At 37.3% G+C, this 12,928-nt stretch overlaps 1 protein-coding gene across 2 annotated transcripts; it reads right to left on the bottom strand.

The window, feature by feature from the left end:
* Positions 1-213: 213 nt before the first annotated feature.
* RPS6KB1 (ribosomal protein S6 kinase, 70kDa, polypeptide 1) lies at positions 214-12,109 on the bottom strand. 2 transcript variants are annotated; one of them, XM_009882681.1, is made up of 14 exons: positions 12,066-12,109; positions 10,878-10,998; positions 10,446-10,514; positions 9,859-10,006; positions 9,142-9,199; positions 8,081-8,181; positions 7,060-7,150; positions 6,767-6,857; positions 6,352-6,459; positions 5,994-6,056; positions 5,081-5,158; positions 3,473-3,580; positions 2,747-2,859; positions 214-2,186 (listed from the first exon to the last, which is right to left on the bottom strand). In XM_009882681.1, exons 1-14 carry the CDS (start codon positions 12,095-12,097, stop codon positions 1,949-1,951), a joined length of 1,419 nt encoding a protein of 472 aa, XP_009880983.1. In that variant the 5' UTR covers positions 12,098-12,109; the 3' UTR covers positions 214-1,948. The 2 variants fall into 2 exon arrangements, with proteins under 2 accessions (XP_009880983.1, XP_009880984.1); XM_009882682.1 differs by lacking the exon at positions 10,446-10,514.
* Positions 12,110-12,928: the final 819 nt, after the last annotated feature.

Below are 12,928 nucleotides of genomic sequence, written 5' to 3' on the forward strand. Positions count from 1 at the left end.
CTTTGATTTCAGTTTCACAACATGTCACCATTGGCCCTATTACCAAATGAAAAATGGCAATCTTCCAGTACAATTTATGTCACTATACGGTAATTTGATTTTCCTTATCAAAATAAAAAAAAAAAAATTTCCAACAAAAGGCTTATCAGGAAAAAAAACCCAACTAATTTTTGCTCAATCATAACCATCTTTTTTGTTGGTTGTTAGTATCAACAAGCTACCGCCGAATCCTTCCGACTTGCAAATTTTGGGGAACAGCACTAATTGGGTTCAACATGCTTAGAGAGTTTTATGGCTTGGATCCTATGGCTCAAAAAGATTCAGTATACACAGAGTAAGCAGAATCTATAAAAAAATCCCTACTGTTGTGAAACACTAGAAGTAGACTTTGCACAGTTTGACTAAAGATAATGCAACGTGTGGCAGGCAAAAAGTGACAGGACTTGTATGCAGTTGCATGATCATATACACACACACGCACACACCATACGCACTCTAACTAGTGTAAAGCTCTGCAGATATTAACCCTTTCACCAGCTATGTCCATGGAAATGCTTTCTTTAAGGCAGGAAGTATTTAAGTAAGGTAAAGTTACCTTTATTTTATTCTTTGTACCTGTAAGTCATTTGTACAGATTGTGACAATTTCAAAAACATAAATAGTGTCCTTAGAACATGTTTCCTAAATTAAGTTGCTAAAGTTCTGACCCACTGTGGAAGACATTCACTGAAAGGCCATTTAACACTTTTCTCATACCATCAGCAAATTTATTGCCCCAGCATAGAAAAAAATGTTGATAAATTTAGAAATGTATAATGGCAGGGAACTCCCATAAGCAAAGTTTTATTAAAAAAAAAAAAAAGTCCTCAAGTTCTTACCCGCTGGTTACAAAAAGGTTTATTTCCTTACACTATGTAGAATTTGGATGTTTCCTGTGGTATTTCCTATATGTTTCCACTGACCTTGTATTCCGATGCACTTTTTCCTGATCTTTTCTACGGGTAAGAATCTGACCGTGTTCAGCTGTCTCCATCTAAGGACTAGCGTGTACAAAAGTGATGTTTCCCAGTGAAATGTCTGCTGAGGACAGGGATGAAATAAGCAGGACACGTGTGTGAGCCCATGGCTTCCAGTTAAGCCTAGAACATAGCAGCATCACCATTTGATTAGATCCGTCTGTCTTTGCAGGAACAGGTATTTCAGCTGGGTAAGCAAGTGAAACAGTTCTCTCCCACCCCACATTGCCAAGCTGGTAATTGAGTGATTCGCTTATTGATTTGTTGTTTCATGAGGAGAAGAATCAGAACTAGAGCCTTTACTTTCTTCGCAGCAACCAATTATTTTGCATTTCTAATTTTGGGATACTTTCCATAATGAGCTGAATCAAAAAAATCTATTTGAAAAATATATATTTTTATATATATAAAAAACTCATTATGTTTTGAATGTGAAATACCAATTAATTTTATCTTTCATCTTTGATTCCACCCCATTGTAGGAAACCGCTTAACCAAGCTTGCATGCTAATTAATCCTCAGACGCAAGCATATAGGCATTTCATACTTTGCCTAGTGAAAGGGCTAACCCTCCTCGACACATTCACGACTAGACCAGTGATTCCGAAGCAACATCCTGACCCTTAATACTGTCAGTTTCAAGCTATCGAGCTGAAAAATCCTTGATAAGGTGAGAAGATGTCACTGCGAATCAGTTAGATGATGTGCCTAGAGTTCTGCAATACCATTTTTTCTAAAGTTTTTTTATGCACCATGGATTGACAGAAAAAAATCCGTTTTTCTTTGCTTTCCAAGTCGCTCTGTGCAATGACTGACTCTTTGATACTGTCACTTTTTAAAAGTAAACCATACAAGCCCTCATATTTCAACTTCAAGGGGGCTTATGTCCGTTCTTTGTTTTCCACCTTCAAAGGCTTAAAAAAATTGTGTTGTCATAGATTCATGCGCAAGTGCTCTGGTCGTTTGGAAATCATGGGAAAAGCTTGTTTTTTATATGGCCCAGAGTTTGGTTGCCGGATTGGAAGGGGTGCCGAGGCCTCTCCACAGACTGTCACATCCATTTGTTCTATTCCACTTGTCTCCATTGGATATTCCACAGGTGTCTGAGTATTTGATGCGCTGGCAGAAGCACCTCTTCCCCAGAATTCCCCAGGGGAAAACTTTACAGGGCTTTAAAACAAGAAATATAAAAATCAGAGATGAAGATACACACAGCACCAAGGTATGTCCTTTACTCTGCAGGAAGCTGAACTCAAATGCCTATTGAGAAGCATTTATAATTCTTCCTTCCACTTCCAGAAGTTTGAGAGAGTTTCCAGGTCTAGCTTCTACCACAGTCTCTTGTAAAGTAAAATTCTCTCATATGAGTAGTGAGGACATATTTCTAGATGACTGCAGAAGGAATTTTCTGTACTAATATGATTCTTTAGCGGCACATAAGTACTTAGGATGTTCTGAAACAGTTCTAGAGGAATGGCGTACCAAACTCACCAGACTGTGAGACTGCATCAGTGCTGAATAGCAAAAGCAAATTAGTACTTCTTGTGCTGCCAAACACCATAGATTTGCCTCTAATAATGTGGTTTGTAAAACAGGATCGATGTTGCACTTCTAATGGAAGTGATGGACTTACTGAGAAGAAAGGCCGCATTTTTTATTTCTAGTGCAGATCTATTTCAACTACTTGCCAAAAAGTTATTACAGAAAAAAAGAAAAAAAAAAAAAGATACCTGACTGGTGTCCTAGGGCTACCTATGAATCTGCGAGGTGATCGAATTTTTGGTTCAAAAGAAAATTTCTCTTTTACGCTTTCAAGTACAGATGGAGCCACATACGTAAAACCCTGCAAAACAGGAATGAATGCACTTTAACTTAAAGGCAAGATTTACATTTAAGAGCACTTGTACAGGTACGATTGTCATGAACTAGGAAATGAGAATTATAAAAAGGAGAGCATATGTAGACATATGAACTTTTACTCAGTTCCTGAAGCAAACAGCGGGACTTTAGGGAGTTCATCTCTTAGGGAGTGCCTGCACACCCCAGATAGTTCAACTCAGGTCACAGATTCCCACAGGCATGCTCAATTTAATTAATGTTGATCTATAGAATAGACGTTGCTCTCTCTGCATGACGATGAAAGCAATCACATGACCAGGGTTCATAATGCAACTACGAATTACAACGCTGACATTTCAGAAAGTAAGCAACATTTGTTGATTGATACATCTATATAAAGAAAACGTCAGCAGTAATCAGACTAGTATTTTCAAAGCCCTTCAACATTTCGAGCCTGTCGCAGAATGTGTGTTTACAATTATGACCGTTTGCTTCAAATATCAAGCGTTAAGATTCAGTAGAATAAATTTACCTGAAATGCCCTGTTCCCAAGTAACTGTTCCCAAGTAACACAACACATCTCTCCACAGTTACACACTCGCCCCTGGCTCACTTACCAGAAAGACCTGGTTGGCACTTTCACTGAGAGTAGAGTCATCTGGGCTATCAACAGGTGTCTGACGTGTAAACTTTGAGTCAAACTGGCTCACATCCTCTTCAGATTGCTTTGCAAAAACAAAATGATTAAGGGTTTATATTACAGTTATCAACCAAATGGCTTAGCGGTGATCAGTGTAGCCTCTGGATGGAGTTCATTCCATAGGTTTTTGGCAGAGCTCTGCTGTAGTAAAACCCTGGAGTGGTGTCGGAATCCTGTCGCTGCCAGTGGGAGGTCACTATGGGCACTGACACTGAGAAATAAAGGCAAGGGGGAGGGGCAAAAATTATGGATCAAAAAGGAACACAAATCAAAAAGATGCCTTAAAAAAAATTCTCAAATTACAAACAAAAACTTAGAAATACAATGCCAGTTTCTTGCAAGTTTAGCCCTCGTCACAACCAGTATAGAACAGTTGCAACTATTAGTTTTTGGAAGCCTCTCCAGATAATTTCATCCCATTTTTGCAGATACAGAAATGTGAGGGATGGAGGAAAACTCCGGAATAAGTGACTATGAAGAACATTGTTTAATTCACTCAAAGTACAATAGACATAATTCCAAGATCCCTTCTCTCATCCCTAAGCGTAACTGAAAAGGCAGTATGGATTCATTTCTGCAGGCCTTCATGCAACCATGGAAGCACACTTTCAAAAACCATCTGGGTTGTACAAGTAACTTTCACATTTGCCAATAGCAGAAAAACCCAAAACTATCTTCAGATAATTCGTTTAGAAATATCAGTCTTGTGTCATTCTGAATAGCATTCAAAACGGTGAGGAAAAAAAGGTCCGAGTCCCCATGCTGGAGTATGTTCAACATTAGCGATGCCTAAATCAGTTTTTCAAGTGAGATTTTTAGTAGTTGGGAACTATCAGGGTGGCAATACCCGTTGCCGCTGTAGCTAATTATACCCAGAGGGAAAAAAAGACAGACACTCCACACCATCAAAATATAAGATAGGATGATAGAGGCTTATTCATCATGTCACTGGTTTGAGGTAAAAGTTAATTACTGCCTATAACACACAAGATGTATTGTAAATATTAACAAGCAAACGTATAAAAGGCTTAATTAGGTGACTTCATTTACTTTTGCTTAGCAACTATTTATCATCTTAGTTTCAACTAAGTACTGACTTACTATACAATGTTTAGAAACAGAAATTCGGAGATAACTGCACTTGCAAGTCTGTTTAAACTCCAGATTAGAAGCATGAGGAATTAAAACTGAAGCAGAACCTTCTTCCTCCAGGAGACTTAACAGAAGGCTGAATTAGCTCTTAGCTGATTTTTGCTGCCTTCTCACATAAAAAAGCGAGATCCTATTCCAGTGCCGGAGGAGTACCGTGACTACAGAGTAAGAAGACAGAACAGCACGCTCATGACCACCAGTATTCCACACTGTGTGGAGACCTCCTAAGCTGATGCATCTAACTTTTTAAGTACCAGAAATCAATGGCACTCCAGTTTGTAAGAGCGAGCATTTCTAAGTTTTAGATTCCACATTGTTTAAAACCTTTTCTAAAGGCCTATGAGGAATATCTCACAGCATTCTGAGTACATACCAATAGGGGTTTAAAAGGAGGTTCCACCTTTCGTGCCAACAGCTCATCCCAGTTAATGTGTCTGAAGAACGGGTGAGCCTACAAGAGTTATCAATAGCACAGAGTCATAATCCGCCTTCTGGGTACAAATCACAGAAATTTGAGAATTAAGCATGTTCTTTTCTGACCCCTCTCTGTGGTGTCCTTCTTTCCAAAATCACATATGGGTCTAATGCGAAATATTCTGCAGCGCTACATCAGAGTAGCTGCAAGAGCTGAAAACTGATACCATAGCTCCAAGTCAGACAATATGCGTCCCTATCATGTTTTCCTTGAAAGTATTAGAAAAAGCCAGTTTACATGCAAAATACCTCTACATTTTTCAATTTTAAAAGTTACGATATCTAAAAATAATGAAAAAGCACTGTGTTAATGACAAATGAGAACTGTGAAATAAGGAGGACTCTAGTACATTGTTAATCTCGCCACAAGAGAAGTCAGGCTGGAAGCAACAGGAACTAGGCCTCTCCCTTAACTTTTAACTACGCAACACTGAATGCAAACTAACAACATTTTTTCCCTTGAAAGAGCTGCACTAAATGCAAAGCCTGGCAGGTTTTTCATCAGACTGCTAGAGCATCATTGCTCTTATATGGCTGGCTGTGCTATTAGTATTGTGCAACTAGTAGAAAAGATCTACTGGAAGACAGAGCTAAAGAATGAAAGCTATTTTCCAAATCTCAAATTATCAAATAGGTGGACAGCTGCTTTCGTTAAGCTTTAAAGCATTCAAACTTTGATCAGCTGTCACACGCGGCTGCCTTTTTGCTCATTACACTTCAAGACAGACATACTCTCCTTCCTTGATGTACCCTCAAAGCTGTTTTATTTTCAATGAGGTTATTTAAGTATTCTTCAGTTAAGCAAAAGTTACCTGAACTTCTCCAGCATCTCCAGGACCAGCTCCTAGACGTGAGGCAGCATTTCTTTTTAGCAGCTTAATGAGAAATAAAATTGAAAAAAGCAAAATTAGTTATGCTGTTGTGACTAGACTAGTTCTGACATGAATAATCATTTGAATGAATACCACGCAGAACGAACACAGAACAATCAGAAAATCTGCATTCGTTAGAAAACAATTGTATTTTCAAGGAAAATAACTTTCTGTACCACACAAAGCAAGACTGACTTATTTAGTAATAAAACAAGCTTGGACTGAATAGCCATAATCGTATCATTATATTTCTATTTTCCACACACACACGCAGCACTGACATTCATTAAAATTCTACCTTTTTAAGCAGATCTCTGGCTTCTTGTGTGAGGTAGGGAGGCAAGTTGAGTTTACACTTGAGAATCTTGTCAATTGTTTTCTTTCTGTTCTCCCCAGTGAAAGGAGGCTAGAAAGCACAATTGTAAAGGGAGGAAAAATAGGACTTGTTCAGGTCTCTTATTTGTGCACACAGAACTCACTTCAGTATTTTATAAAGCAGATAAAATTACTGCAAATGGAACTTCCAAATAACTGTTTGGATAAGAGCAGCCCATGACTGTAGTCAACGTAAGTATAGCTGTGTTTTAGTTATTTCTTACTTGCAGGCTGTATATATACAAATATATACGTATTTATACATGCATCTGAATTAAAATACAGGTAACTACAAAAGCTATGAAGAGAAATACATGCAATTATAACTGTGCACCTACTGCTCCAGTCAGCATGTCATACATTAATGCCCCCAAACTCCACCAGTCCACAGCACGATTATGCCCACTCCTCATCAAGATTTCAGGGGCCCTATAATCAGAAAAATTGAAAATATGAAAGTATTTTAACAAGCTTAATACTAATTCTGACTACTAGTTTTCAAACAAAACCACATTTATCAAGTAAAATTTCCCTAAGTGGCTGAACATATGAACCATCAGTTAAAAAAGGCAAAATTTAGCCATTACCCCCAGACCAGAGTAATACTTTTCTATTTCATCATGCAGCTCACATGTATTCAATTGTTCCACAGAATGTGTGTGTGACTGTTCCATCGTGAATAGATTCTTTACATAATCCGAAGTCAGTCAATTTTACATGACCTGAAATTAAATATATAAAATTTAAGACTTGCCAGAATTCTGACATTTGTATAAGTAACATTAAAAAAATAGGAATTTTTAACATGAATATATAATAACTCTGAACTACTTCCAGGTATCTTCAATGGTCTGACAAAGCAATACAGAATGAGGTAATCACACTTACAGATAAAACCTCTGCATTATATCTGCATCAGAGTGTCTTGCCACTTGAAGAGAAACAAGACAAACTACCAAAACTTATTCACTTACAGACAAAGGTATTTAAACATAAAGATTGTAGAGCATCATTCCCATAAGAAAGTAGGCTACTGAATTTTACTGCTTGCTTCAAAGTTCAGAGAACAACCTTCAACAAATTGTAAAGTGCCCTGAATAATTCAGTACAAAAACTTAGACTAAGTAAACAAGTTGTTTAAGATAACATGAAAATACCAGACGGTAGAGATTGCCAGACCAGTCGGTGTCCTACAGTTAATGTAACAGCGCATTCAGAAATTGCTACTACTGTCAGGTGACGTGTCAACAGCTAGATAAGTCCTTTCAGCTACAGATGATTTGGCATCCTACCTAAATTGCCTTTCCTAACTAACGTCTTCAGTCATCCCCATTGACTGAAATGTCACTGACGATACAGATCTTTACAGTGACCCAGTAGATGAAAAATTCCAGAGCTGCAGAAATAGCAAGTCAACCGTTCAAAAAATGCCCGTGTCTATACACACGAAACTTGGGAGGTTGCTGTGGCAGATTAAATCTGAAGAAGCTGTGGTTAAGGGCAAACAATTAGCTCTGGCAATTCTTCAGTTAGACCAAGAGTGATAATGAACATGCCATTGTTCTAAGGAAATTCACGTACGAGTGAAGTGGTGTGACCTTTGCGGAATTGTTTTCAAATGACTGGCAACGTAACTGTCACTATATTTCTACCTTGATGATTAAGCATGATGTTTTCTGGCTTCAGATCGCGATAGATAATTCCTTTTTGATGCAAGTGCCCCAGTGCCATTGAGATTTCTGCCAAGTAAAAGCTGAAAGGAAACATATGCCACAAAATTAGACATATTCAATCATGCAAAGCATCTTAAGCACTAAGATTATTACGTACATAGCAACGGTTCCTTGAAAGTATCATGAGAAGCATATGAGAGAATAAATGAGAGAAACAATGATGCCTTTGAGGTTGGTTTGCCAAAAGACATACAGACTCCACGATGAACTACAAAATGACACCATTAGCATTAGGTCTACCTGTTCAGTAGCTGTCTTATCATGAATATATTTGGAGGAATCTGAATTTACCAGTTAGTGGTTAAAATACACTTCAGTTTGCATTGCCACATCTAGATGGCAAAGTTGAAGCAAAAAAAGCCCCGAAGCTAAGGAGGTAACCGGCAGCAGGCAGAGTGCGTTACAGCCCCGTAGGTACAGCAGAGCTTTTCTGAGGCATCCTCAGCAATGCACTGTGGGAAGATACAACTGTATGCAGTTGTGTGAAGCCTAATCAATAAGGGATAATTTCAACTTGTTTATAAGTAAAATATCACTACTCAAAGGGCTTTTTGTCCTTCACTAGAATAATTACCTTTATCTCTTCATACATCTGATCATTAGAGTACAGCCATTACAGCGACTTGGGAATTCTCTAACTGGCTGGTAAAATTGTGTGTGGATCAAGAACAAAAAAAAAATAATTTGCATTTACAGCAAGTCTTTCACAACCTTTTCTCCAACACCCAAAACACCTCCTTTACCACAACCCTGTGGAATATGGCCTCAGTCAGCAACCAGCGATGGACCCTCTTCTGTCCTAAGACTGACACAAACTGGTAAGTATGGAACACATGTCTTCCCAAAACCCAGTTAACTGCTCTTTTCACTAGACTATGAAATGAATGAGTAGTTAACAGTTTTTCAAGTCAGAATATACCCTTTAAGCACTCAAAAAAACCCCCCCCGACCTATTAATTTCCGACAACAGTTTCACTTACCAAGCCGTGTCTTCCATAAATATCCCTTCTCTCTCTAACTGCATAAATAGTTCTCCTCCTGTCATGAGGAAAATGAGATTATACTCTATTGAAGTGCACTCTATTGTTTTCAGTCAGTCAAAAGCCTGTTTCCTAGAAAAACTACAAGCAACAGGTATTCTGTCCTGCTTCATGGAAAGTTGTTTCACAAAAAACAACTAAGAATTCTGTTGTTCTCGGAATTCTATCAACTAAAGAAATGCCAAAAGAAATCACAACAGCATGCTGAAAAAATAACAGCATTTCTGTCTCTGTTTCTTCCTATTGTTATAACTTGAGCAAATTGCTTCTAATCTGTGTCTGTTTCCCTATCCACGAAATAGGGATAACACTTCCACATGCCACAAAGAACCTGTAAGGTCTGAAACCTCAGGTACTCCATATGACTGCACATGATCTAAGTGTAACACACAAGAATTACAAGCCTGATGGAAGAATCGGTGTTGAAAACCCTCCTCTGCTGTACTGTCATGAAGCTATTTTATGTTTCATTCATCTTTATCGTATTGAATTACAAGGTTTATTTATGTTCGGTTATGTATTTTTAATGCTAACCTATTTCACATTTTCAAGACGCCATGCCAATAGCTAGCTGGCCTTTAGTAAGGAGAATGAGAAATCTAAATTTGCGATTATGGAAGATGCCAAGAAGCAGGTAACAGAATTTCATATACTGACCACTGAGATACTCAAGGATGAGGTAGAGTTTTCCACCAGTCTGAAAGGCATAAATTAAGTCTACGATGAAGGGATGTTTTACTTCCTCCAGTATATTCCGCTCTGCTTTTGTATGAGCTGTATCCTTTGCATTCCTTACAATCATTGCCTACAAAAAGCAGAGATACGTGAGCACAGGAACATGCTAAACAAGGCAGACTCTTATATTTAGTTCCGTTCTGAGTTTACTAAATCACAACACTACATATGACTCAGTAACATCATAAAAAAAAATTCACAACAATATATACATAACATGACAGGTTTCTTGTGGAAAGTTAATTCTTTATTTATTTCATAGAATCATACAATAATTTAGGTTGGAAGGAACCTCCTGAGCTATTTAAATTAGCTGCTAAGAACTACACAGACAGAACAATTTAGTTAAAGACTCATTATAATTCCAACTGTACCTGGATAACAACTGTATATATCACAGATAAAGTTTAATTTTAGGTATATTATATAATTACATAATTGTAACAGCTAAAGGGAGGGAAAGATTTTTTAAGATTCAGACAGTAGTGAAACGTGAACATTCAGGTTACCTTTTTAAGAACTTTCATGGCAAATATTTTTCCGGTGTTTGCTCCAGTTACTTTTCGTACTTGAAATACCTGTACAACACCAATACAAAAGCAATCACGTATTATGACCGCATCAGCCGTCTTAAGTTAAAAACAAAAGTTCTGTGAAAGAGAGATGAGATCACCTACAAACTGCTACGCTGCCTGAAGGAGAAGAGCTACAGAGCTGAACCAGAACCAGTTTGGGACATTTTCTACTGCCACCAGCTGGTGAGGCTCTGCCGGTGACCTTGGTCCCACAGCACCAACCTTGGCAGCCACAATGCTACCTTCTGGTAGAATGAACTTTTCAGAAAACAGGATGGGAAGATTAGACCTTGCCAGAGGTGCCAAGCGAGCACTTTAACTGCCTTCAGTGTAATGGATTTACTTCTGGAGAAAAGAGTTCCTTACCTTTCCATAGCCACCTTTGCCAAGTACGCGTAGCAACTCAAAGCACTCTGGTCGGATCTTTTCTGGACCTCTGTTTACACTAGTTTCTGAAATCTCAAATTTTTCACAATGTTCCATGCCACTGGATAAAACCGAAACAAGAATATAAGACTACCTGATACTCAAAAATGACCAAATGAAAGTAAGCAAGCAAATTACTTTCTGAAAAGCATACACTGTATCTAACATAACTGAATGACTGCTTTGGAGATCTGGAGAATTTTCAGCGTCAGAAATTTTATTTAGGTTCGTGCAAAGCAGTAAGTTGCACAGAAGAGATCACCTGCAAATTTGGGGGATCTACAGTATTAAGATTTCCTTCAGATTCTTTCATTTTAATGCATAATAAATCTATGTAATACACCGGAATTAAATTTAAAAGACCAAAGCCTCAGGTTGACTCAGATATTCCTACAAGACCTCAAGTAAAAGCAAGGCTATAAGGCGTGTGGAAGTTTCAGATCACATTCAGCAGCCCCAACAGTCATGGTAAGACTTCTACAAGACAAATATCTTGCAGAAAAATCTGTAACAAAATTAAGTCTCACAACCCTGAACATGCCACAACAGACGACTGAACCATAACTTAATGATGCTTCTAAATTATGCAGCAGTTCTGCAAAAGACTAACAGATTGATCCTGTACGAAAACGTAACTGAACTGTTTTAACCATCACTGCTTTCCTCTCACAACATGGTATGCTGAAACAATCTGGAAATCTATAAATGCAGTAAGCTCAAGGTAGCTGCCTCATGAACTTCAAATCAGAACTTCTGAATTCTCACCTGCTTCAGACTGCGATGCGAATGTGCAACTGCAGCCTTTACAAAAGGAACAGAACATACAGTGTTCTGCAGACAGTGCATTACATCTCTATTACAAATATTATTCGAGTGCAATAGATAATGTTAGGAGAAACAAGGATTAAAAGACAACAGCAAGTTTTGCCAGAATTTTTTTTATTATTATTATTTTATTTCAAGATACAATTCACAAATTTTAATGTGAAGAAATAGTGGAACGACTAGAAACAACTCAAAATTGAACAAGAATGACAAAATTTTCTATTTAACTTAACAATGTAACAAAATTAGAAGTCATATGTAGTTGGCGTGAATGGTACAGAACATTTTCTAGCAGCAACTTACAGGTCATATTGGCCAACTCCTCCATGGTCCATGCTCTCACTTAATTGACCCTGGGGATGGGAGGGGTAAAAGGAAGATTAATTACAATAAAAGAAAAAAAGCAGTGTTAAAATAAACGCACTGATGTGTTTTACAACTTTGTAATTTTTTTATATAGAATATAAAATAATTATATATAATTATAATTGATAGTATAGAACTACATGGAAAAATAATTATGTATATAATTATAAGTGAGAATATATAATTAAATAAGCCTAAAGGTGAGGAATAATAAATTATCAGCAGAAGATAAGGAATCTACAAAATTATGTGCAAGATTTGCAATACTTCCACATATCTCACACGGTGACACATGGAACCACTGTTTTACCTGACTGCACTGTTAATCACTTAAGTATTAGAGGTAACAATTTCACACACCCCCAAGTGAATTTGAAAAATGTTAAGGTACTGCTTTTTTTTTTTTTTTTACAGTTGCTCTTACATATGAATTTTAAAATCCTATTACAGCATTATGCAAATTAGAACAATAGTAAAGATTATGTGAATAGATGAACTAGAAACAAATAATCTACTGAGAAGGTTTTATTAGTCTATATTGATAATAATCAAATCCCAGTAGTAATGAAAGAATTAAGCTTTACTCTGATGTTAAATACCTTTTCTGACCAATAATCACTCAGATTAATGCATGCAAATATCACTAAAGAAGGCTCGAGCATTTCAACATCAGAACTAGTCACCATTAAAGAATGTAGTTCAATTTTGAAGAGGAATTTTCTTCAAAGAATTTTCAACTTGATCCCTTATGCAAGATAATACTTCCCTATAATTGTGGCTCTACATGGCAAAAGAAGTGC

Source organism: Charadrius vociferus, unplaced genomic scaffold (assembly GCF_000708025.1).
Source record: "Charadrius vociferus isolate BGI_N301 unplaced genomic scaffold, ASM70802v2 scaffold793, whole genome shotgun sequence".
Classification (NCBI taxonomy): domain Eukaryota; kingdom Metazoa; phylum Chordata; class Aves; order Charadriiformes; family Charadriidae; genus Charadrius; species Charadrius vociferus.

What these genes read in the sequence shown, in the direction of transcription:
- RPS6KB1 (XM_009882681.1), bottom strand. Translation starts at nt 12,097, where the DNA reads ATGGACCATGGAGGAGTTGGCCAATATGACCT. An exon ending in GTGCCAACCAGGTCTTTCTG is followed by an intron (nt 2,860 to 3,472) that starts GTAAGTGAGCCA and finishes CCTGTTTTGCAG; the next exon opens with GGTTTTACGTATGTGGCTCC. An exon ending in AGCCCTAGGACACCAGTCAG is followed by an intron (nt 2,187 to 2,746) that starts GTATCTTTTTTT and finishes CTTGTTTTAAAG; the next exon opens with CCCTGTAAAGTTTTCCCCTG.